The 27,694-nt window shown below is 38.4% G+C and overlaps 2 protein-coding genes across 2 annotated transcripts in view; one reads left to right on the top strand and one right to left on the bottom strand.

Annotated features, from left to right (window-relative positions):
* Positions 1–3,210: 3,210 nt before the first annotated feature.
* LOC140231183 (integrin alpha-6-like) overlaps positions 3,211–27,694 on the bottom strand; it is a 44,749-nt gene continuing 20,265 nt past the window's right edge. The window contains exons 10-26 of the mRNA XM_072311330.1: positions 27,439–27,694; positions 26,694–26,795; positions 23,904–23,965; positions 22,776–22,945; positions 22,023–22,178; positions 21,420–21,502; positions 20,037–20,181; positions 18,913–19,008; positions 11,685–11,764; positions 10,901–10,987; positions 10,227–10,326; positions 8,871–9,044; positions 7,775–7,909; positions 7,214–7,336; positions 6,611–6,715; positions 5,317–5,445; positions 3,211–3,327 (exon numbers count right to left, since the gene is read on the bottom strand). Coding sequence (XP_072167431.1) covers positions 3,211–3,327; positions 5,317–5,445; positions 6,611–6,715; positions 7,214–7,336; positions 7,775–7,909; positions 8,871–9,044; positions 10,227–10,326; positions 10,901–10,987; positions 11,685–11,764; positions 18,913–19,008; positions 20,037–20,181; positions 21,420–21,502; positions 22,023–22,178; positions 22,776–22,945; positions 23,904–23,965; positions 26,694–26,795; positions 27,439–27,694 — 2,120 coding nt within the window. The remainder of the gene's footprint in view (positions 3,328–5,316; positions 5,446–6,610; positions 6,716–7,213; positions 7,337–7,774; positions 7,910–8,870; positions 9,045–10,226; positions 10,327–10,900; positions 10,988–11,684; positions 11,765–18,912; positions 19,009–20,036; positions 20,182–21,419; positions 21,503–22,022; positions 22,179–22,775; positions 22,946–23,903; positions 23,966–26,693; positions 26,796–27,438) is intronic.
* Positions 17,979–27,694, top strand: part of LOC140231283 (dolichyl-diphosphooligosaccharide--protein glycosyltransferase subunit KCP2-like) — a 175,773-nt gene continuing 166,057 nt past the window's right edge. The window contains exon 1 of the mRNA XM_072311429.1: positions 17,979–17,986. The gene's annotated coding sequence lies outside the window, so the exon portion shown is untranslated. The remainder of the gene's footprint in view (positions 17,987–27,694) is intronic.

Raw genomic sequence — 27,694 nt, 5'->3', positions numbered from 1 at the left:
GGGGGGGGAGAGGAGGGGCATACCAACTGTCTGACATTTACGATGACGCTATCACTCGGATGTCACACCTGGGCGATTGTAGCCTTTTGTCAAGGCCCTCTCGCTGTATGGTGAAGAGAGCCCAGCTGAGTGGGGTTGCGCGAGGCGCGCTCGGCTGGGCTCGCTTCGCTCGCCCATTACAGCGAGAGGGCCTTGACAAAAGGCTAGGGCGATTGCTGATTGGTGCCAAATCATCAGTTGGCGATTAGCCATCGTTCACGTGTCGTTTGAGAAAGACGATAGCCCCTCGTCGAAACTGTCACCAACAGGTAATTACAAGTTTTGGATGTGTCTAGAGAACTCTCCAACTGTTAACATTACAATTTTAGACATGATCGTCGCTAACTTTCTTATCTGCATCCTGGCATACACCCCCCCCCCCCTGCACAAACAACAAACAAAGAGCCACTTAGATTTCACATATGTGCAGTTTTCCCTTTAATATTTACCAACAAGTTCAGAACTGTGTATTGCAAAGTATGATTACGTGTACATTCACACATGAAAATCAAAGCAGGAAGAGGAATAGAGTCTTGAGGCAGAGTATAAGATTGTAATGTTCCCTCAAAACCTCTGTTACCAAATATACCTACTAAGTATATATTATTATGAAACATTTACATTACAAAAGTGATATCATATGCATAATATTTGGAAGATCATGATAATTTCTTCTTTTTTTTCTCTTCAGAAAGAACATCAACCACACCTTGTTCAAACCAAGCACACTCGGACATTATAAACAATACTTGAAGCATTGAGCCATGAATCTTACATATTTCATCTGTAGAGGGAGACAAATTGAAGAAAACACACCTCGAAGCTCTTTTTTATTTAAAATATGCAAAAATTACAAATTAATTGGATTACAGTATCTAATTTATAAAAAAAAATCTATTCATTATTGCTCTTGGAGCTTTGCACATTTAAATAATCTTTCGATTTATTCAACGATATCATTCAAAGCAAAGGTTTCTCACTCAAAGTAAACCACACTGACGGAGAGTGATCGCAATGATGGCTCAAGTATGAGCTAAAAGATCCGGGAAAAAAAATATTTCGGTCTTTCGTTTTCAAAAAAAAACAAACTTTACTTTTTTTTCAAAAGGCACGTTACACGATACGGAAAGATTAAAAAAAAAAAAACGTTACGAAAGACATGACGACAGGAGAAAGAAAGAAAATATATATGTATACAATATTATATACCTGTATTGTATAGCATCAAGGCACCCAAATGCCCATGTCATAATAAAACTCTGATACCATCCCACACAGATAGGTGCACAAAACACAAGCAGATGAAATTTGTTAGCAATACACATACAACAAACAGACTCAGTGGAGTTGCTATTTAGCTGACTCAAGAAACATTTCTTATTTTCTGAAAAATAATTTCTATACAGCTACATTTACCTCTCATGGCCAATGTGCATCAATATTCCCACCTCTCATTTAGCGTATTTACAGTTTGTTATCTACATAAAAAGTAACTTTGCTTTTAACCCCATAATTGATGTTTTCTCAGAGAACTTCAGGGAAATAACCAGAAATTTTGTCGAAACGCCTCTCGGCAGCTGGGTGGGATTGTCCGGTAACGCCTATATACTGGAAGGAATTAATGGGGTGGAGAAATGTCTGTGTACATGTTTCGGCAGACTTTGCAGAAGTTAATTCATAATTTCTCTTTCGAAGGTCTGTAAACGATGAGGCAATAATTATGTCCCATGCTGTCATGTGCAGTATGCGCATGTGTTGGGGACCAAACTCCTCCTCCCATTAAACAACAACAGACAAACAAATTAGAAATATTGAAGTGAGTACATACCCCAGCTTATCACTTCTTTAGGTCCACTGTTGCCATGGTAACACATTTTCTTCTACTCTTGAAAAATATGTCTTGTACAACTCTACATCACCATCACCACATGGACTAAATTTCTGAATTACCTAAAAACTGGACATATGTTTCAATCTTTATGATTTTTTCTTGAGTGGGGCCATTATGCAATGTTACCGTGGCAGCGCACATTCAGTATTCTTTAAGAATGTGTCTTGCACAACTTTACATCAAGTTTTTCATGTGTGCTAATTTTCATGTGAATCCCTGAAAAACTGGAGAAGTATCGGTAACTTGATCTGCCAGACTAATTTACATGATTTGGGGATCATAATGTGCTGTTACCATGGCAACGTACTTTACGCTTCTGAGCTACAGCCCATGTGATCTTGGGAATAGAAAGATGGCAATATCAAATTGTGACAACTTTCAAAATATGAGCTTCGTGCATAGTATATCTTCCCAAGAAACAAAACAAAACTCGACTTGTCAATTCCCTCGACATATTACTACACACCTCACAATATTTTATTCTAGTTTGGCTGCATTCTGTGCATGTTAATTGCCCTCAACTGCCTTACGCAGGATACTATTATGTGAACGAGTGTGCATAATAATTATAAGTGTGTTGGCATTACTCTGCTGGTCAATTGACGAGCTTTGCCCTCTTACTGTGGTCAAAAATTCTCATATTTGAAGTCAACCATTTATTCCTTTTCATTTAAAATAGACAAAATCCTGTCCTCTTTGTTTTCAATTCAGATTAAGTTTAGTTTTACCTCAATCAGGTGGTAAGCAATGTTAAAAATAGTATGAAACATTTACATTACACTGACTTCGCACCATCCCACAATCAAATTTTTTTGTTTCTTTTTAGCACAAGCATTAATTTTTTTAATCATTAATGTCACAGCGTTCTCTGTGTAGCATTTGTGTCAATTCTGTCATGATACAAAATAGTTCTCAAAGAATAACATGCAGCAATTTCTTTACAATTCCTACTGAAAATAACAATCAGATTCACTGTGATCATCCTGTTAATGAAACATAACTGAGTCAGAATCCAGTGCTTTGTGATTTTATTCTGGTATCAATAACAAGAAGAAGAAGAAAAGAAGAACTACAACTCAATTTTCCATCTCAGAAGTAAAGGTTGTGATGAAATGGAAATAATTTCTGCCATATACAAGTCACACTTTAGTTTCAACGTGGGCTGCATTTTCTATGGTCCTACACTTCTCCCACGTCAGCGGAGGTGTACCGTGAGATTGCAACAATAAAATAATTTGCATATCATGCCCGAGCAGGCTCTTCATCCAAGAACCACAAACTCATTGGTAGTACGAGTCGTCATAGTAACCGACTTTGTCCTTCTTTGCCTCCGCAGTCGTCTGCTGCTGAGTGACAGTAGCATACTTATAGTCCGTCTTCCGCTTGAAGAAGCCACACTACCCAGTGATGAGAACAAGAAGCAAAACAAAACACGTGAGGATTTTGTTGTTGTTGTTGCTGTTGTTGTTGTTGTTGTTGTTGTTGTTGTTGTTGTTGTTGTTGTTGTTGTTGTTGTTTACGGCTGGCCACATTATTTCAAGGACAAGCAAAAACACTGAGAATCTGGTATGCATGCACAGATTACTGACCAAACAAAGGTAAAATGATGAAATATAGTCAAACACATTCTTCTACCATTAGCCTGGTCATCACTGTAAAACACCTAATAAAGAAAATTGATTAGTCCACTTTCAAGTTATGAAACACTCCACCTTGCAATAAACTCGACTTGATCAAAAATCAGCCCCAAGCTTAAATATTTCAATATTCGTATAATTATGAAGGTAAAATGTTGCATTGGTTAACTCTTCACAGTTTGTGATACAATACTGTATCCCCTTGCGTTATGTCAAAATTTGCATAAATGCCACTACAACATTCATCAGTCGTATATATAGGTGTGAGCTGAACTCAAAGGTTTGAAATATCATACTATAGACACCAATCATCAAGAGATCTACAAAAACGAAAAGGGACTTAATCTTTCTACCCAACGGCAATTACAAAATCAGTGAACCAGTGATATAATTCATATAGTTTAACTCTAATGCCACTACTTGAGCGTATGTCTATTCATCGGCCTGCCGAAAAAGACATTTTCACGATAAATCTGTAACATAAAAAATAAAAGATAGAAAATAAAAAATAACCCCACGACGTTCATGATATTTTTTTTTTCTTTTAAAGAGGAAATCAGTCCAATTTCAATCCAAATTTAAGTTAGTCTGATAAAAAAGAGTAAAGTATTATGCACATGGTCGATCGGAATAGTGTCGCTGACAATATATTTTCATCGAAAAAAAAACCCCCAACGAAAAACAAAATGTCAAAGAAAAACAAAAAACAAAGAAATGCAAAGGTAAACTTTAAAAACAATAAACTACATAAAAAAACGATACCGCCATTCTTTTTAGATCAACATTCGATATACACATAGGAATCCTAAAAAGAAACTTTAGACAAAAGGTCTGCAGTTTTGGACCTTTATGTACATAGTTACCGGCCGATTGTTAGATTTCATGCATAGATTAGCATGATTAACTTATTGACAATAAAAATGAATGATTCCATAATAATTACCTATTAATTTTTGTAGATTACATTGTGGGTGATGCGCGCGCATCATGATTTTCATTGCGATCGCGCCGTCCACTTACGGCCGAGATCTTGGATTCAGTCCGCCCCCCCCCCCCCCCCCCCCCGTCTTGCTATAGGCATCAAAATAGCCCAGTCGTTTGTGTTTGTTTGTTTGTTTATTTGTTTGTTTGTTGGGGTTTTTTTTTTTGGGGGGGGGGATGAAGCCTTATTACTACATTCATATAATAAACCGCTTTCTCCTCTGCAAAAAATTAAGAAAACTGGTAATTCACTTTAAGAAAAAAAAACAGCAAATACATATCACAAGCAGGTAGTAAGCAATATGACATGAAATTTTATGTAATTTGCATGACTGTGTGGATATGACTATAACATACACCACTATTTTGCATATAGTGTATTGCAGATACCACACTCTTAAGCCCCAGTTTTTCCTATCTTGATTGGACAGTTGGATGAAACTGCACTATACACATGATGACTTCTGTAATCTCTTTGATTTTATGTGACTCATTGAAATATTACATGAGCAAGGAGTGGAATTGCCTTTCATTATTCATCTACTTTTATAATTATCTTATAAGTTTACTAATTGGTTGACATTGCCACCCAGTAGTGTCCGGGGGGGGGGGGGGGGGGGGGGGGGGGGGGGCACACTGACCCAGAGAGCTAGCCAGAGAGCTAGACAGCCTCATAGCGTGCATTTTAAGAATGCTACACCAGAGCCTTCGCGGAAGGAGGGAGACCGGTATCACAGACAGCTGAGTGAGAGGACGCGGGCATCTTACCTTCCACAGCAAGAGGATGAGGAGGAGGAGGAGGAGGAGACCACCGATGACTGCCAGGGCGATGATCCACCAGGACAGTGGCTGGGATGGAGGGAGGGTCTTGATGTCTGGAATGACCGTGGTCACTTGCTGGTAAGGAGTAGAGAGCAAGAAGACAGCAGGAAGATGAGTGAGAGGAGATCGACATAATCTTTTTAATGGAGGTAACTAGATGTCTGTTGCACTTCATGCAAGAAAAATTGATAGTGGACAGTTGATGACATTCTCCACTTTGTGTGGAAATGTGTTTTCCACCTGCATTTTACCAGTTTATATGAGTCTTACGAGTGCCAGGGAAGTATTACATAGTAGCATTAATATAATTCATATATCACTTAGACTTTCAAATCTTGTGTCTCTAGGTACATGGCACATGGTCACAATATGAAAAGGATGCATTCTAATGATGGGTGACAGAGTGTGCCTACAAATAATAAAATAACGTGTACAGCAATGATCGAGTGCTGCATAATGCTCTTAAGTATAGACACAGACACAACATTTCAGCCCTTCTTTACATTACCTGGAACATATGAACTTGGCATGGATTAAGTTTACCTAAGGCTGCTAAAATTGCAGTTAGATATAAATTAGAACACGACAGTCTTGCTCTCTAATCCAAATATATTAACATAATCTATCATAAAATGAGTTTATCATTTGTGACAGAATAATCTGTTCTACAATATTGTAACATTGTAACAAGTACTTTCTCGACATACCCCTTTCACTTTCTATTAAAAACTAACAGTCTTCAAATTAGTGAAGTTATTTTTTTTTTTTTGCGTTGAGTTGTTAATATTGGAACTGATTGACAAATTGCTCTACATCGACATAAAGATGCACTGAATTAATCAGTGTTTCAGTAGTAGCTATTAAACAATCATGTGCATACATACTCGGGCAAGATTCGAACCTTTTTATCATGGCTATACTACTAAAACATTGATTGATTTGCTGCATATTTACATCGATGTGGGGCAATTTTCCAATAAGTTAATTGCAACTGACAGTCTTGAAGTGTCTTTAACACGCCATGCACTCATCTGATTTGTTACTACCTACCAAGTATAGGCCTCCTGTAAGTAGTGTTACTACAATGATGTAACTGGTAGACTTCAGTTTCCAATATCTACCCCTGGTAGATGGTATTTTCGTATACAAATATCCCTAGCTATGTATTTGCAATTAGAAGTAGGCTTCAGTTCCACATACTCATTCTCATGCTGGTAGATGACATTTCAACATATCTCACCTTGGCTTTGTCATTGTCTGTCCTTCTCTGGGTAATGTAAGGTGCATTCTCAATCACTACAGAACCATTTGTGACTATCCTCACACTTTTTACATTGATGTAGTCCTATAAAGTATAAAGTAAGAAAAAAGAAAGAAAAGATGCTGGAGCACCTACAAGCCATCTCTCATAAAAGTCACAGAAATAGAAAATCACATTTGTATCAAGATATCAGTTTAAATTTGCTCAATTATTGTAAGGTATACAATATAATGAGAAAATCGGTAAAAACTCATTTGCATGCCTCAGAATTACTTTCAAACTCTACCATATACCACTTTGAATGATTTTAAATGTTTTCACACAAGAGAAACAACTATCATGGCCCGCAAATCAAAATGCCAACAATCTCTGAGTAAATCAAACATAACCAGTCTGTGACATGTCTGTGTATACTGATAGTGTTTATGGAATCTAGAGATGGAGTGTTCTATAGCGATTAATCTTTTTTTTTTAAATCTGTCTTGGTAAAACCTGCATTTTTGGCATGATCTGGATGAAACTCACAAAAGTAGATCCCTTGGTGCCCGGTAATACCAACTGCTTCAGCGTTAAGACAATTACCTCAAGAAAAGTGGCGTTCCAGAGCCGGGATCTGATGATTATTTTGACCTCGCCCTGTTGCTTGGTCAGGGGTTTCAAATCACAGGTGATAGGGATACAATTTGCTGTCCCCGACGCACAGTCCTGGATAATGATTAATAAAGTTTGGAAAGAGTTTAAACCTCTTTGCATCATTAATGACAAGACAGGAATGCATAACTCATAAAAAATTCCCCTAATAGTAGTGTCATCACGGTCATGATCCTCATATCCTTTAATGCTTTTTGGAATATATTTGCTCATGCTTAACAGCAACACACAACTTTTCTATAAATCTAGATTGACTTACTGGAAACACCTTTTAACCGGGTGATTTTTTTTTATGTTTACTATGTCTGAATCATAAACAAATTTATATTGAAAAATTTTTTTCTTTCTCTTCTATCATTTACAGAAAAATGGCAAACATACAAAAGACCAGAATCAACACATAAATATTGATCATTGTAAGCTAAAATAAACAAATAAAAAAAAACAATACTGCAAAATCTGAAAAGTGGTGAGAGAGAAAGGAGAGTCTACCAATGTGATGTCTTTGCCACTGATCAGCTCCTGATGGGTGGACTTGGCTGCCTCTGGGGCTACCTCTCTTCGTTTCCTGGACAACGCTGACTGGGTGAGAGGCAGAGGACTGTTTGCCACTCCAGTGTCTTTGGACTGCAAATGCCAAAAGTGGGGGGGGGGGGGGGGTGGCAAGTCAGTATTGAATTAAAGGGATGATATAGTATTGGATTAAGGAGGATTAAGCTTTTAACTTTTTGAGAGATACCAAGAAACCACTTATGAAATGTTACGCAGCATACCTTTCTAAGAGGAATTCAAAGTTTACCTGATGAAAATCGGTTTTGAAATGGCTGAGATATCCAGAAACAATAAAACAAAGCGATCCTGATAAAAAAAAAAGGGGGGGGGGTTCTCACCTTTTATTAGATCCTCTTTTGTTTTTGGATATCTCAGCCATTTCAAAACCAATTTTCATCACATAAACTTTGAATTCATCTTAGAATGGTCATATGCTCTTTCATATTTCATAAGAGGTTTCTTAATATCTCACCAAAAAAGTTAGAAACCTTTTTATGCCGGTTCTCAAAACTATACCACCCCTTTAAATCTGTATACATCTGTATCTTGTTCAATCACCACAATGGGACAGATGAATGATTGGATAATTAAATACACTGATGAATGAAAACATAGTGATGAATAATACGAATGGAATGGACACACTCATTCTTGGTGAACGAAGATTACAACAAAAGAAGTGAAAATGTGTATTACGCATACATGTAAAAAAAAAATGATTTAAGCACCTTTTATTTCTCTGATTGTCTGCCATTTGGACTCTAAGGTGGAGCAATTTTTCTGAGTATTATAGAGGGTAAGAACTCTGCAATCCTTTTGCTCAGTATGATATTAAAGTAGCTCTTGAGTCAGACTGTCACAGTTAATGTACACCAGAATGGCCGTGTTAAGAGTTGAAAAACAGCCAAGTTCATCTGCAGTGTGGGGTGAGTATTTATTGAATGGCGCCGTAAACTAGTAAATAGCTTTACACTTGTGGCTAGGTGTGTTTCTGTAAATGGCGTGGTCGTGGCTTTGCAAATCCTCCTAGTCTTACCTTCAGACCCAGTTCATTGACATAGTAAGGCGGAGTCACATTACACACTCCTCTGTCGTTTTCCACATATGGCATCTCTGTGAGGTAGAGCAGCCATTTGCCATTTTCCACTTCCACTGGATAGTCGATGGTAACCACAGCTGTGTTGACTGCTCCGGTTCCCTTGTTGAATATCTAGTTATGATTGAAAGTGAATACTAATCATTAACATTAATACAGCATTTCTAATTTCTTAGCATTGTAGGGTTACAAGTGATGCAAGCTTGTCAACATCCGTGGTGCTATATACATTGACAATATACAACATTACTAAACATTGGGGGTTTCTGGTTAAAACTATGGGCAGTGGTGACTCTCCATAGTAATATTCAATAAGGGGCACAACCCAGAAGTGAATCGTACATTTTGAGGTACCGAGCCCTGACATTTTAACAAGAAACTCAAACTTAGGCAGAATATATTAATTTGCTTTATATTTTGATTCAAAAATTTAAACAAAAGAAGGGGAAGAAGTGAGGCGAGAAGTTGTGTGGTGGATGGATCCTGCACCGACCGTACAAAGCAGCGCATGATGTAAGACTCTCTTTACTGTGATGTTGCAATTGTTTTGTTAGAAATTGTTAAATTTCACAGAGTGACAATATGAAGCTGGCTTTGTGATGTCACAATTACTTTGTGACATCATTTTGCGAATAGTATGCCATGGAGTGTCAGACATGCCATCATTCTGACATCCTTAAAAGAATTACAAGTTCTTTCAACCAATCACTAGAGGATTTTGATTCAAAATATAAAATTCACTACTGGCAGGAATTCGCTCATTATGAAATAGCACTTTCAAAGCAAAACACACACACACACACACACACACACACACACACACACACACACACACACACATATATATATATATCTATATATATATATATATATATATATATATATATATATATATATATATATAATTAATATCCACCAATGCATCGGTCTATATACACCTATCTATCTATCTATCTATCTATCTATCTATCTATCTATCTCTCTTTCTTTCTTTCAGTCGGTATTTCTTCGTTCCTGTCTATCTGTGCACCTTTGTATCCATATAATTATACGACTACCTCGCAATGAGATATTTGCTTGATGACAAGGAGTAGTATATACCTCTCCCCCTAACTCCCCCACCCCAATAAAAAACACAAACAAACAAACAAACAAACAAACAAACACACAAACACAGTAAAGAAGAAAGAAATTAGAAAGGGGGAATAAGAAAATCAAAGAATGCTAAGGAAGAGAGATGAGAAGAGAGAGAGAAATGAGAGGTCTCAGTATTCATTTCAGTACAACTATACTCACAGTCCACTTCTGGTTGACCGCCAAACCAATGTCTTCGAAGTAGACCATGGCACTCTCACCCCTGACCTTACCACTGAAATACATCTGCTCGGGACCATCCCTGGATATAAGGTCAGTGAACAAAGAGGAGAAAATCATATGTATAGATAGCAACTCAAAACTTGCCATGATACCAGAGGGAAGAGAGAGAGAGAGAGAGAGATATCCACACATAAAGAATGTGAGCATCAGATGCTTATGTATTACAGTTTACATTATTCCAACCCAAAATACAGTGTTATTTTATTTTCCATGGTAAAAGCTAGACAACAACAACAGCAACAACAACTTTTGGGTTTTCATGTTGTTGTTGTTATCATTATTTCAATTTTTAAGGCACGTGTCATTCAGTTGTGAATATTTATGCCTAATACCTACTAAAAATTTCATACTTATATCTTATTTTCATCGAAAGAAAACAAATTCAAATCAATAAGGAAGAAAAATTACGCTGCATTATTGCCGCAATTTTGGAGATTCTGGCAGACTGTCATCACCTGCATGTCGTGGACCGTTGTGTACGTATTTTCTGACCAGCCCGGTTCGGTATCAGTGAACATGTCAAACGCGGAATTTTAGCCTTTTCTTCAGACTGACCATGTATGAATAAAAAAAGCAGGTGACCTTTAACCTACCCACTGATGATAATATCGGTGATACTCTCTACTTCAATCTTTATCACTTGGATGTTGTCAGCAGGGTTCTCCTCCATGTCATTTGTCCTGTAAAAAGTAACAGAGAGACAGGTGGAGATCTCTCACGCATGGAGGGAAAATAATGCTTCTGATGGAATACAATAGGCCTTACGTAATCATTGTCGTTGTCATCATCATCATCATCATCATCACCATCATCATCATATCGATAGTCACAAGGAGAACAGTAGTGACTGGGATCGAGGATTAGGAATGAGGTGTTGTGCACACCTTATGAAAGGCATGAAAGGTTGTTGTTTTGGGACAAAATTGTTAACAGACTTAGATTCTGGTCAAATGACTGAAATCAGTGAGTATTCTCACTATCTATTGTACTGTCCCATACATTCGCATTCGTGTTTCCGATAGCTGTCTATCAGTCCATCATGTTGAAAAGGTTTTCTACTATTAACGATGCTGTTCATCCAGGGGGAGGTGATTCAAGAAGGTGAAGTGTGTTTGGTAGATGTCATGTTGAAGTTGTTTATCAAGCAATCATGAAACAATCATTCAAAAAAATAAATTATCTGCAAACACAGGTTCTCAATTAAAACCATGCAGTAGAAATTTAAAGCTTTGATGCTATCTTATCTTTACTGCGAATTACTGCAGTGGTTGGGTAGAACAGGAAGTGCGGAGGGAAACTTGACAGCACAGCTAGGCTAGCTGCAGCAGCATGGATACTTTCTGACGACATACACAGGCAAGAATTGAACACACTCACGAGGAAACCATGAATGTGATATTGAATTCCCCCGCGTCTACAGGAACGCTCCGGGCATCAAATATGATACCAAATGCATCCTGTTAGAAAGCAAATGATGTTGATACATTAACATTTCCAATATCAGTTAGGTATATGCAGTGTGTGGCTACTCAAAACATTTCTACTGACACAAACATACAGACATAAACAGAATTAGATGGTGACTAAATTTCTGGTATATGATTTATAATTACTTTACTACTTTGCATCTCCTGTTAAAGAAACCCATTCAAAGATACTGTAAAACCCGAAAGTTTCACAGGCATTTTGGTTTCAAGAATTTCACAAGAGCAAAGATTCGCGAAATCAAAAGCGCGCGAAAGTTCTTCTCTACACCATTGCATTGAATACCAGTGGAATTCGTGTAAATACCACGACGCGAAAAAGATGTCGGCTCCGATTCCAGAAATATCATGCCACGAAAATATCTTGCTTTAAAGACATGGCAATTTGAAGACTAGTCCAGAGTAGACTAGGGCGGGTGTCTACGGGAAATGCATGTTATGGCAAAATCAATCTGTCGATCCTCAACGAGTTAAGTTTAAAGGCAATACGTAGAACACTGCAAACATTGCATGACATAAATAATTATTTCAGACTGGTTTACGATCGAGACTACTGTTCACCATCTATAAATGGGTCGTAACAAACAAGGAATGAATCATAATGTGTAAAGCATGTGCTCGGATATATTCATATTTCCTCACGGATATATTCATATTTCCTCACGGATATAATCTTTGACTGTGAATATTAACTGTATCTGCTCAATAAAATCGAGGATTAGTTTGATGGGGCGCCAAATGTCGCACGGTAGATTTCGTTACGAAAGCAGTCATTTTGTCGACGAATTGACCGTGCGACACTTGGCGCCCCATAGAACTTATCCTCGAGGTTAAGGATCACCCTCTGAACGTAACTTGGCCTATTGAGTGTCCTTTTTATCAGGGAACATCTTATGCTCAACGCAAATGGTAAAAAATGCTTACCATGTCAATATGCAGCGTAAACACTTCTTACTTCTGCATAGACAGAATTAATTTTGTATGATGCTATAGCATTTATTCATACATAACATCGCAGGACGTTGAACAGAAATGAGTCCCTCCAAGCATGAATTACCAACTGATTGCGTGAACAACTTACAGAAAACCCCATCCGATTTGATTCAGTGGTCAAAGAGAAATGAGGATCTTTGTCGAGCCTGTCAGGAATTCCCTCCCTCCAAGTTCTGTCTATTGTGTTCACACATTAAAGGGATCGTATAGTTTTGTTTGAGACCTAATTTCAGGTTTCTAACATTTTTTGGTGAGATAATGAGAAACCTCTTATGAAATATGAAAGAGCATGGAATACTATGAGGAATTTAATGTTTATTTGATGGAAATTGGTTTTGAAATGGCTGAGATATCTAAAAAAAAAGAGCGATTCTAATAAAGTGTGGGACCCACACTTTATTACGATCGCTTTGTTTTACTTTGTTTTTGGATGTTTCAGTCATTCCAAACCCGATTTTCACCAAATAAACTTTGAATTCCTCTTAAAATGGTATGCTCTGTACTATATCATAGTGCTTTCTTGGTATTTTGCAAAAAGTTAAAACCCAATTCCCATCTCCACCAATACTGTACCATCCCTTTAATATGCAGTTCCAAGAGCATCGAGTGCTAAACTTGGAAGAAACAAACCCATGACATACTTTACAATGATCCACATTTCTCTGTGACCACTTAATCAAACTGAATGGGGTTTTCTGCAAAATGTACGTAAGGTGTTATATTTTTGACCCTGAAATAGCATTCATATTGAAAGTTATCATTGCGGAAATTCGATTGTTTTTTTGTTTGTTTGTTTGTTTGTTTGTTTTTTGTGTGTGTGTGTGTTTTTTTTTTTGGGGGGGGGCATACTGTATATTCGCAGGGTACAAAACAGTAGGTCCTATACTATTACAAACATTATTATAAGTCCTGTGCTAATTCACTCTGTCTAGAACAAAAGCAAGATAAACTTGACTATTCATTAAAAGTATTTAGCACTCAAATAATAATACTTCTTTACCAAATGTGACTATAACCTAGTAAACAATGGACAAACACAAATTCTGTTCACCATTAACAGTAACTTACATTATAGTACAATAGTACAACTTCACGGAATATGCAATTCATCATTCAACGCCAAGGGTTAGTTAACACCAAGAATTAGAGAAATAAAGGAATAACCGTACGACTTTGAGGTATGATTTGTGATTGAGTTTATTTACCGTGGCTAAGAGGGTGACGCCAGATGGCGCTACATCACTTCACATTTAGTGGTATCAAATCACATTATAACATATAATGGCGTGACTCATTTTTCTTTTTTTCTTTTGACATGAATATCACAAAAATGTACATTGTATATGAAACTTTATGCATGACTATACAACATACGGTTTATGTAGGATCAATATATAAACTCAGTTACTATCAGGTTTTATGCCTCGGTACATCAACACAACATAATCATTCCAATTATCCAATCTTAGCATGACACGACAACTGGCAGCTATGCAAACACAACTCTTCAATATAACCATATCATCTGAACTGAGCAAAAACCAATGTGACACATAGTCATCAACTTCAAGATGCAAACTAAATTACTTCTAAATATTTTTTTTTAAAAACTGCAAATGGATTGTTTCTTTCTCTCTTATCTTCTTTCCTATATTGATAATAAATCATATCACGTGTACTACTCGACACATGACCCAATTAACACAATAAGCAAAAAAAAAAAAAAACAACAACAAATTTTGTTTTAAGGATGCATTTGATGATATGTATACAAAATGTATCAAAAACTAATGTCTCTCCTAAAAAAAAAAAAAACCACCATGCATTAATCGAACATAAAGGATAACGATGACTGTACTAGAGTTTACTAAACTAAACCAATGTGGCTGTAGACCTTCACAAAAACCTAATAACCAAACAATAATCCCTTACATTGCAAGAACAAGAAAGGACATTTTAGGTTAGCAATACTCATGAGCCAATGCATGCAAACGTTAAAATAACTAAACCAACTAATAATGAGACATTATGTACATAACTAAACCTCATGTATGATAAAAAAAAAAAAACACCAGTAGTCCGACAGCACAATAAACATCTTAAAAGGTACATGCACCTGTATTATACAAATGATACATTTAACTAACATAAGTATAAAAACTTACTTTTTGACTGTACTAAGAACTGTTTACTGGTATAAAAATTAAAAAAAATCACTCAATCTCATTGATAACTGTTTCTTGACAAAATGACAGTAGTACAGGTGCACTTCTCATTCTAAGAATAAAATCAACTATCAAAACCCTGTCCATGTAACGTAAACAACCAAATCAAACAAACATCAGAGTAATAGTGTGGTCGCTGTTCACATACATATCATTTACGCATCAAGGTCCCTAATACCAAAAAAACAAAAACAAAAAAGGAAAAACAACAACACATTTTAAGGTACAAACATAGCATTTTTTAAACAATTATCACTCACTTTCCATGAGCAAGTAAAAGGGTTACCATGACAAATACACACAAATCTGCTACTCCTTTGTGGTTACAAACGTTATAATAACAAACAACTACTTAATACAATCAAATCACGAATGACGAGGTATCCCTTGAGAACATAACAAAATCAGGATTAAAGTGATGGACACATTCTTAATGATATGAATAAAAGTCACATCAATATCAAAAATAAAGGCATTTATAATATAACAGTATTATGGCTTGTTGGAATGCGAAAAAAATCATGGGATATATGGTACAAGTACCAAATGGCAAAAAACCAACAAAAACACAAATCTCATACAGTTGTTTAATTATCAAAACATAAATGATTAAGAGCATTTGTATTTGTAATCAACGGTATTGTAATCAAAATTCACTTCAAAAATGCACATTATAGCGTGAAAAAAAAAAATGGACATCCTCAGATTGGGTGGTGGTAACATATAACGTCAAGCCAGTCTATATAAGAGAAAGGCATGCTCCTGACTGTCGAAAAGGGGTATGCCCAATTTGGAAAGAACAATATACATCTCTGTCCATCAACATCACAGTTTGACATAAAATGGTTGCCAGTAACAAATTTTTAGATTTACATAAAATTCCACAGGATAAAATGAGAGCTATCAGTTGCCACTATTTAAAGTATCAGATTGGGGGGGGGGGGGGGGGTAGGCGGATGTGATTAATGTCTGTTACCATCCAACACTGACGAGTGTGGTGGAGCGACCGGTGGGTTCGCAACGGGATATGGAGTGCAGGTAAGGACACTCAGGACCCGGGATGTAGAATGTCTCATTGCAGACAACATCAGCTACTTTAGTGGGGGAAAATGGAGAGTCTGTGCCATGCAGTGGGTGGGCCAACAAACCAGGACTATGATGCCCACTGTAGGGGATAGACGGTTGAGCAGGTCCACGTTCCGTACCGACTGGAAAAGTACCTTGCGGGTGGTCCGGTGGACAAGTATGGGGAGCGACCTCGATCGGGGGGGGGGGGGTGAGCTGTCAAGCAGGTTGCCATCGAATGGCCATTCACCCAGTCCGCTAGGTGGCGAAGTCATATGACCTGGGTACCGCAACATTTCTGCTTGCACGTAATACGTGGGTTGTATGGACGAACTAACATGTGCCGTTGAGGAGCTATCACCATTTGATGGGGATGGAGGCGAAACGGTCCCTTCATCACCACCTTTGCGGCTGTTACTCACACAATCAGGTACCTGTAGTTGCAGATCAGTTAGAGGCGTGACAGAGTGGATGCAGGTACCATTGCTTTTAGATGAACAGCTAGAATCGGCGAAACGTCTGCTTTCAACCGTGTGACTGCTATCCAAACAGCGATCTACTGTAGGCACTGCGTCGGACATGACCATAGTCCCATCGATCAACTTGCTAATGCCATGATCAAGACTGGAACTCAAACTCTCACACTCTATGAGCTGGCTGTCAAATACAACTGACTGAAGACAACTCTTGACTGCCATGGAGGACTCAAGGGTGAAATCAACACCTGGGAGCGGAGGTTGCAACAGAGCACTTTTTCCATCAGCAGGAATGTACACAGCTGCACAATCCAGGAGTACTGGGGGCTGACCAGCTTTGGTTACACGGCCAGCTACGTCATTCTCATTGAACCCCTGATTACATTTCTCATGATCACTGATCACTTCTTCAATACATGTATCTCTGATCTCTTTCCTTTGATCTATATTCACACCATGTCCATGTGTTGTTTCTATTCCACCATGCTCATTCTCACTTGTCTCAAGTTTGTCACCATGTGCAACATACTCTGATGTATCGTCATCACTACTCATCTCACATCCCTCATCTTTGGGATTCATCTCACATCCCCCATCTTTGGGACTCATCTCGCATCCCCTATCTTTGGGACTCATCTCACATCCCCTATCTTTGGGACTCATCTCACATCCCCCATCTTTGGGATTCATCTCACATCCCCTATCTTTTGGACTCATCTCACATCCCCCATCTTTGGGACTCATCTCACATCCCTCATCTTTGGGACTCATCTCACATCCCTCATCTTTGGGACTCATCTCACATCCCTCATCTTTGGGACTCATCTCACATCCCTCATCTTTGGGACTCATCTCACATCCCTCATCTTTGGGATTCATCGCACATTCCTCATCTTTGGGACTCATCTCACATCCCCCATCACTGGGATTCATCTCATATCCCCCATCACTGGGATTCATCTCACAACCATCATTTCTGGGATTCATCTCATATCCCTTATCTCTAGGATTCATCTCACATCCCTGATCTTTGCAATCATTGGCAATCACATTCAACCCATGTTCTTCATGTCTGAGACCTTCACTACAATCATGTTGACTGTTCCCCGTCAACCATCCTGAATTGTCCCCATTCACCTCTCCCATGCCATGAAAACATGCGAAAGACGAATCAACAACTGGAGGGGAAGACGAACCGTACGAGAAAGTGACATTATCACCAAACATGATCTGTTTCTTGGAGGGGCGAACAGAGATGTCATTCTGCTCCATGAAGGGAGCTCCACCAACAACATCAACTCGAGTATCTAACAAGTATTCATCGTGGACCACCACACCATCAAACACCATCTCATACCCGTCAAACACAAACATGAAACAGGTCAATCCGACGATTTGAGTCTGATCGACAAGACTAGCCAGCAAAACGTCATCATCAAGAAAATAGTCACTGAACCCGAACTCATCAACAGCAACATCAAAACCAAAATAATCAGCTGCGGATTCTTTGATTAGATTGATGTGTGATCCACTCTTCACTTCGACTGAAATTGTCCTATTCTCGGACGTGCTTGCACGAAAGCAAGGTTTAGAGTTTAGCTGCTCGTTGGCAGAATCGCGCAAACTGTCTCGCGCTTGCAGTGACCTGCTAGCCGGACGCCAGCGCTCAGGCGCCCCGGCTGCCGCGGTGGCCAGCGCGGCCTTAGCCTTGGTATTGTCCCGTAGTGTCTTATCACACATCGTCGGTGTGTATGTATGGGACTATGCACAAATTGAAATTAAATTGAACCTCTCGTCTTACACCGATTTAACACGGCACGCACGGCCCCAATATAAAGGGTAAAATTTCTTTAGTTGGCTTAACGGCTCGATTGACGTGAGTGAGACCTAGCTGCCACCACGCCAAGGGTTAGTTAACACCAAGAATTAGAGAAATAAAGGAATAACCGTACGACTTTGAGGTATGATTTGTGATTGAGTTTATTTACCGTGGCTAAGAGGGTGACGCCAGATGGCGCTACATCACTTCACATTTAGTGGTATCAAATCACATTATAACATATAATGGCGCAAGCACCTCCATTAACCGGATGGCCTCATATCATAAGAATTAAAATGAAAAGTAAATGGAAAAGTAAATTGATCCCATGTGTAGTGCTTATATCTGCTATCAAAAAAACTGCACTCAAAGGAGTGAACTCCTCAAAGTAAATTCTGTGGCATGTTTCAGAAAATGAAATTATCTTTATATGAACACTCCCTAAACTCTGCCAGACCATGCCAATATGGTGTGGCGTGAATTGCTCTGGTTTGCTCCGGGATGGTACGCTTTAATTGGGACTGGATGCCGCCTAAGACTCACCAAAGAATCTGAAGCATACGGGTTGCCAAGAGAACAGATCATGCTTGTCACACTGGCTCCTTCTTCGTAGTCTCCTTCCTGACATCGGGATGTAAACTGTTCCAAAAATGAGGGGTAAAGTGGAGGGGAAAAATTATTGAATCGTCTCTTCAAAAGCTGCCACGGTGACCATGTCAAGAAACACGCTCAAGCCTGTGTGAGGGATTGTTATAGAGTCATTCGATCCAATATCAACTCGTAAAGAGAAATGCAACCATTAATAAAGTAGTGACTGGGTTCATGGTTGAGTATGGTTCATGGTTGAGTATATAGTCACTCTGGCTGTCCGTCTGTTCAAGCACGGCTTATAACGGCGGCCCTCTGCATCATATGTATATATTATATATTGTACTGTGAATTAAGTCATTATTGGCCATATAAACATTTTGTATGTTATTTAACGTTTCATTTGTCTTTACATACAAAATATGACTTACTATGTAATATGTCAATAATTTTCAGAATTGTATTTGTGTAATTGAACCTGCCTTTGTTATTTTTGTTATTCTGAAAGAAAATATGAAATGCAGAAAATAAAATCTTTTCAAACAAAACAAACTTTCAAACAAACTCCTAAATCTTTAATATTACATCAATTTAGATGCCGGGGGGGGGGGGGGCAGTGTTAAAATCTGTGTTACGTTAAATCTTTAACATTACCATCAATTCAAAAGGGGCGGGGGACAGTGTTAAAATCTGTGATAGTTTTTTTTTTCTTTTTTAAACTTAAAGGTCACATACCTTTTTTGCAAATGCTACAAAATTTTGCATGCATGAAATCTAATAAATCTATTAGTTGATACCTATACCAAGAATAGCAGCTGCATATTTCCCTTCTGAGTGAATTCACCAGAAATTCATAATACTGTTTACTCTCCATCATGAAAGAAGTTTCTAATTTCATTATTCAGAGGAAAGGTCTGAACTACAAGTGTACCTACCTCTACAATATACCAGCTCATCAAAGTAGTCTAGCTAATTTTCAGGGTTGCAAAAGGGATACATGGATTTGACTAGTTAATTTATTCGGTTGTTGGGGACACAACAATGGAAACAGGAGACAGGCAACGCGGGGGCTTTACCACTGATTGTTCCACAAAGTCAGAAAACTGTAGGAAGACAGGGTAAGTGATTCTGAGCTGTGCATCGTAGGCATCCTCATTGCGGTTCTCCACAGATACGCTGAGAGTAAACTCTTCCACTTCGCCAACCTTTAGGGTTGGTGGGTCGCTGTGAGGTCAAACATTCAAACAGAAATATCAAGGCAACATGGCATCTTCAAGAGAGTAAAATGAGCTGAGTTTTGATGTCATACTCCCATCCCTGCATGACTTTATCCCACTAGTAACTGAACCGCCCGAAACTGCCTGTCCAGTTTTATTTAATAGTTTTATGCTTTTTTAATTTTTTGTTTTCAAACAGAATATGTAATCATGTAATTTGAAAGAGGTCAAAGGTCAACAAGTGTGTCAGAATTATTTCTGTGACACATCATTCTCTTGGAAGAATCTTAATAGGCTTTAAAAAAACATAACTTGTAATAGACAAAAATAAACACGCAGTGAGCAATTTTACATCACTAGAAAATTGTCAAAATGACAGCACTATCGCCATTGTCGAAATGAGAGCAATATTGCTGTATTACCTTCAAGGGAACCATAGGCCAGTATGTACAGAATCTTCAGTCGTTAAGGGGTTAATACACCCTGCTTCTTAGTGACCAAATATACGTCACAATGTCTAGTTTTCCTCTACAGGAGAGCTCATTGTCATTCCTAATGCCCTTTTTGCCCCTATCAACTTCTTTGCAATATTCTGTTGTTTTGGGGGTTTTTTTAAAGTAGTAAACAGCGTCTTTATTTTCTCAGATCACCTAACTTTTCAATTCACACATTCTGACTTTTGAAGTCCAAAATTCAGAATTTTAGCCACGAAGTTTGAAAACCAAAAAGACTTCTGCTGAATACACACTGTATCTTTGTCATGAGCATATATTCGTAGTCAACTTACGTGCCCAATACACAAGAAGCCTGCACGGCTCTAGCATTGGGCAAGCTCTATTATATGTCACAGTATAAACGTAGTACATGTGCAATAGTTATCGCCAATACCATCCTATCAAGTGTAGGCCTACTGTAATTTCACACGCAACGGCATAAGGTTTTTTTTTTTTATATTGAGAATGAGACTGCAGGGTCTGGGTGCTGACTATACGCAAAGATAGTGGAAGTTGAAATTGAGATATTTCTTGCATCTGAAGGCAAATTGTCGTTGCGATTCTAGAAGCTCTGTTAGTAAGTTGAGACACGAGATGTGTTCAAATCTTGATTAGATCGATTCGTCTGTTCGTGGTGCACACTTCCCGTCAGAAAGCTTGACCTCCAAAATATAAATAAGGAGGTGGTGCTTAAATGCTTAATGGATTAGCAAAAACAGCAATAAGACCAATTCATTTGCTCCTCAATTACCCCTGGAGGTCAACTGAAGCCTCGACTACCAGATCTGTAATGCAGACACCATCATCTTGAGCACACTCCTTGGTGAAGACAACCTACAAAGTGCGATGGTTAAATGAACTGGAGATAAAGCTTGGAAATAACACAGCTTGCATCACACCTACAAACACATATCTCTGAGTTTCTTTAGCCCCCCTCCTCCCCCCCCCCCCAAAAAAAAAAAAAAACCACACACACACACACATATTCGCGCGCACACACACACACACACACACACGAATAAAAGTCATGGCGAATTGAGTGTTTCGAGGTGTCTCTAAAAGCTAACATGGTTGAGCTCTAGAAATCTTGAAAATCATGTTGTTTCTTGAATTGTATACTCGTTGAATAGAATCATATCCTACTTTGTGACTTGTGGTTTCTTTTCTTGACCTGTGACCATCAATAATGTGACCAAAGTCTCATTGCAAAAACAAAGATATATCAACAAGAACGAAACGTGCGCGCCCGCACGCACACACACACACACACACACACGCAAAACTTGCCTCTTGTGCTAACGGCCAGAGAAATTATTATGATAATTCACAAACTTTTGGCTCGCAGCGAACTCACCTCAAAGTCGAACTCAGGGATGACACTGACATCAAACATGGCGAAGGGAGACATGGAGGGAAGTGGGTCTCCTGGTTCTGGCAAGACCGGAGTCGATCCTTGGATGCGGTATGTAACTTTCAAAGGGATTGGTCGGAAGATGTCTTGGAAGCCACTCTGTCCATACGTTGTTGTTGTTGTTGTTGTTGTTGTTGTTTTTGTTGTTGTTGATATTGTTTTTGTTGTTGTTTTTTGAGGGGGCGGGAAGGAGGGGGTGAGGGCATGAAGAGCACAGACTGTTGATAGCAAATCTTCTCTCAAGAAAACACTGATCACTAGTCTTGGGAAGACACAGTGTGACCACTCTGATTCCAATATACTTTTTGAAGATATACTGCAAAAGAATTCGCTGCAACAATTTTCTTCTTGTTTTGGGATAACATTGCGATAAGAAAATGAAAATGAAAAATTCTGTCATGGTTCATATACCGAATATTGTACCTTTCAGCTATACTTAAATATCCATTCATTCATTCATTGGTTCGTTCATGGGTGCCTTAATAAACCAGACTTATATCCTCTCCACACGAAAGGAAGTCAAGACTACTTTTGATATCCTTAAACGTGCACTGTAAATCTCAACTTTTTATTTCCCATCAATTTAACAAGCACTTTTTTTAAGCCGAAGAACGATGTTCCTATCTCTTTTATTTACATTCACATGAACCGATATCATCCTATATGGCATAGTTCTGATAATAGAGGACATGTTACCTCAACGACTACACGGATCTCATCAGAACAATTGAGAGTGTCCTCAAGCTGTGGGGGGAGGACAAGGGTTTGATTCATGAGTTTGTCTGAGCCGTTCTCCTCAAACTTCACTCGGGAGCTTAGATCTAAATCAAGCCGAGCCAGCTCAGCTTCAACATCGTACTCCAGAGCTGAACGAAAAACAAAAGAATACGTAGATGAATTACTGCGGATAAACCTTCACAGGATATTTCTGCAGTACATGAAAGATCGCGTTATTCTAGCTGAGCTAGTAATATTACACGATTATTTTTTTTTCTTTAGTTCTAACAGGACTCTGGAACATCTAACAAAAATAATTTGAAATCACGATAGGACATGGGGCAAGTAGACTTTATTGTACCTGGCAAGTAAAATGAATTCATATTTGCCTATTGATTGTGTTAGACAACTCTCTGCATGCCCTTTTGGATAAGTGGGAGGAATGCTATATTTTATCCCTTGTCAATGCTGGAGACTAGAAAAAGTTGTCAAAGAGCTTTTTGTCAACCAAGGGAGAGAAGTTTCCATGCGAATTGACAGAAAGAGGGTTAGGTATTATATGTCAATAACTTCATTACTGTATTTTATCTTTAAAGTGCTTGGGATTTTAAAACACACAAACACACACACACACATTTAGTGTGAAATATCTCAGGCTGAAAAAGAAAATTTCCAGAGTTTCTTATCATGGAAACTGAATGCAGTCCAACGAAGTGGAATCCTGAGTTAGCATGCTGGTTTGATGCCAAGAATTACACACAGTTTATTAATCACAAGAGGACTATGGATAATCATTTACATTATTTCTTCCTTGCTCTTCGTCTTTAGAAGATCTAGGACAATACAATGGATTTGCTGCCTTCAGTGTGTATATCCGTGTGTTTCTTCATCATGCAGTTCCTTCGTTTGGCTAATGCAGTGCTTACTGACAATGTCATTTTCATAGGTTTTTAAAACGGATTCTCGATACCTTTAGAGCAACTATATACATGTGAGATCGTGCACTATTACGCCGAGGGATAATAATGAGAAGTGTCGTACTCCTGTAATTCCTGGAAAACAACTACATTATGTTGTTCTTTTTCTAATCAAACAGATCTTACTCACTGATTTCATCATTCAAGGCATCTGAATTGCTGTAATACCTCATGCAGATTTCGAGGGTGAAGCTGCAATTTTTGGGGACGAAATTTAATGCGATCATTGTAACATTAAGTCTGTTTTATATAATTAGGTACGGCACAACATAAAATACAGCTGTACATATTAAGAACAGTCAATGTCAAATCATTAAGTCTTCTCCATTTTGATATTGATACTTGCCACATATTTCCAATGACAATAATGAGCATAATTTTTGCCAACAAATATACCACCACACGTCGTCATCATGTCTTAATCACCAACAGCATGAGAAACCCTGGGGAACTATACGTTTGAGAAGGTACAGGTCCATACCATGTTGAAGATAAGTATGCATTAATGGAAAACAAAGACAAAGGCATTTCTTTTTCTGCCTCCGCCAAGAAGTGCCGCCGGAGGCATTATGTTTTCGGGTTGTCCGTCCGTCTGTCCTTCCGTTCGTCCGCCTTTTCGTCCGTCCTTCCGTCTGTAATCAACATTGTGTGCACAGCCCGACTAAAAAACCGTTTCGGGTAACCTAGTGGAACTTGGCATGCATGAGTGAACGAAATTGTGCCAATGAACTTTCGTACGCACATGTTCAAGGTCAAATGTCAAAGGTCAAAGGCAAATACTCAAAATTTCACCATGCATTTGCCCCATATCTGGAATGCAATGCCTGAAGGTATTTTCGTGAAACTTAGTGTATCTATGTTACCCGATAAAGATTCTCTAGGAAAAGTTTTAGGCCATGGAGTCAAAGGTCAAAAGTCAAAGATCAAACTTCACTTTTTTTTCCATATCTCTGATATGGCTCAAGGTATCTCCATGAAACTTGATACTGCGTGACAGTGATTATCTTGGGATTTCGAGGGTCATGGGCCCAAAGGTCAAGGGTCAAAGTCAAATTCTCAATATTTCACTACTACCTCCAAATCTCTGCAGTGCTTGGAGGTATTTCTTGAGATTTTGTTGGTACATACATGTATCACCAAATGGAGGTTCTCCAGGAAAAATTTCGGTCATATGATCAAAGATTAAAGGTCAAGTGAAAATGCTACAATTTCACTTTTTTCTCCATATAGGGTCTCGGAAGTGGCTCAGGTCTCATCAAATAGTAGGCCTACAGGCCTACATATGCATGTACTGCTCAATATTGATTCTCTTAAAAAATTGGGGGTCATGGGGTAAAAGGTCAAGGGTCAAAGGTCAGGTTAACATGCCAAAATTCTTTTTAATGCTGAATTTACACGTTTTCTCTATACTTAGAGAGTACTCAATGCATAAACTTAATAACAGGGTCAGAGGTCAAGTCAAAATTCTCAAATCCCCGAATGCCTGCTCTTAATACAACGATCATTAAACTTAAAATAGTTCAAGGAAAGTAAACACAGTTGGCATTTCGTCCCACTCCGATTTTCATGGGTAAGTATGGTTGATTAGGTTCTTACACTTTAGTTCATCTCCTCCATTACATTTATCTCTATCAAAATGTCTATTGGCTCTAATAGTTGATTTGAACAGTTCAGACGCAAAGATGCAAAGGTTGACCCTTTATCCAAATTATGGTTATCAATGGTCATTGTGGGGATCTTTTCAGAGGGCCGACAAGCCCAGAATAAATCAATGCACCTCAGCACTTATGTCTGTTAGACTCATTCTGCACCCGTGTCCCACTCCTATAATAGCTAACTTCACAACTCGAGTATTTTCTGCACAGCTATACTTGTCTAATTTTCAAGACTCTTCTGTCTGCTTAACTGTCTCTGCATCTCTTATACAGCCCGTGTGACTGTCATGATAGCTTTTCACTCATTGGCCCCGTTGTATAAAAAGATGCAATCAGACAAAAGTCAGGAATCTGCCAGTCACTGTTGAGTAGGTTCTATTCAGAGAATTATGTTTGATTTTCTGATTGATGTTTGATCTCAAACTTTATGCAACACGGCCCTTGACTTTAACCGGAATGAATTATAAATAATAATAGTGATAATAATAGATAAATAATAATAATGATAATAATAATAGTATTAATCATAATAATAATAATAATAATAATAATAAGGTCTTCTTTATCCAGGGTAGCTTCTTCAGTGTTGCCACTGCTCTAACAGAGGGTCCTACCATTATTACTACCCTAGCGTTGCCAGGTACCCATTTATACACCTGGGTCGAGAGGGACGTGGTGGGTAAATACATCTTGTCCAAGGACGTAAGCACTGGGCGGGAATGGAACTCGGGTCCTCCGATTGGGAGTCGGGAGTCTTATCCACTATGCCACAGCGACCTAATAATCACTGTCATTTCATTCATCATCTCTGCCTCTACTTAGGCCATCACTTTTAACTGTCACAGTAACCATGGCAACCGCATCTTTAAAGCACAGTCATCATTATGATTATTATCATTATCATCATCATCATCATTAACTTTTGACAATTGCTGTCGCGTTAAAGCATGTTTCATTTATTTGACTCAGAGTATTTTTCCTGAACACTGTTAGGGTTGCTTCTGCCAACGTCTTTCGTGTCATCATAATTTTCATCATATCAATCTCAATTACCACTACCACACTTGAATTCCTGTCCTAATATTATATGTGTTAATGTACATCACCCTCATCTTCATTAAATCAAAGCTATAGCCATACTCACAGGTCATATATAGGTATTTGTTTACTGTCATAAACACTTCCATCTTCATTGTCTTTTTGTCGTCATTATCATTATCGACATATTCAACAGAATTATCTGCCTTGAACTTGGGCATCCTTACCAGTGAGCTGGCTTGCCGCTGTACTCACAGTTTGGGTTGTGTGGATCCAGCTCATTGGGTGAGATATCATTCTCTTCCTCAATGAGAATCACGGGCTTTGCTCTAAACACACAGCAAAAAAAAAAAAAAAAAAAAAAGAAGTGTATGACATCAGAAAAATCTGCAGATACCTTGGTCGTATAGTAGAGTGCCTGCCTCCTGTGCGGAAGGCCAAAAATTCAAGCCCCACCTGATGCAGCCCTGATGCTTGTCGCAGATCGCGTATGCCGACAGACATCAAATAATAACTGTGCATTGATAAGGCACGCCTATTTCATGCTGATTTTAGTCCAAGGACTAAATTTAAGCAAACATTTTAATTTGAACCATCTTCACGAATATGGGCCTATATGTTCGAATTTGCAATATCCCCTTTCATTCATCCTCAGTCACTGAGTCACTCAGTCACATCCATATATATTGTATACATATATAATATATATATATATATATATATATATATATATATATACATATATATATAAATGTGTGTATATATAATATACATATATATATATATATATATATATATATATAAGTAAAATAATTAGTAGAAGAAGAACGCCGTCAAAAAATAAATCATAGATCTTGAAGATCTTAAATATATATATATATTATCATTATGTCTGCGTGTGTGTGTGTGTGTGTGTGTGTGTGTGTGTAATAAGAGAGATTGAGATAGAGAAATAGGAGTGAAAAGTCGTACCTGAGTACAACAATCTGCTCCACAGCGTAGGCACCAACAGAAAGCTCTGGGAAGCCATTGCCATCTAGATCCACACCACCGGAGATGGAGTATCCAAAGGTGGCGTTGGGGAAGGGGTAGCCGTTAAGGCCCATTGGAAGGTCGGAGGGTGTGATCTTCTGAGCTTCCGGCTGCAGGATCACCGTAGTGGCATCGCCCAGATAGATGTAAACGGCTCCTCGTCCATCGTTCTCATATGGCGCCCCGATGGCAATGT

Source organism: Diadema setosum, chromosome 7, assembly GCF_964275005.1.
Source record: "Diadema setosum chromosome 7, eeDiaSeto1, whole genome shotgun sequence".
In the NCBI taxonomy this organism is placed as follows: Eukaryota; Metazoa; Echinodermata; class Echinoidea; order Diadematoida; family Diadematidae; genus Diadema; species Diadema setosum.
This window is presented reverse-complemented; position numbering and strand designations above follow the sequence as displayed.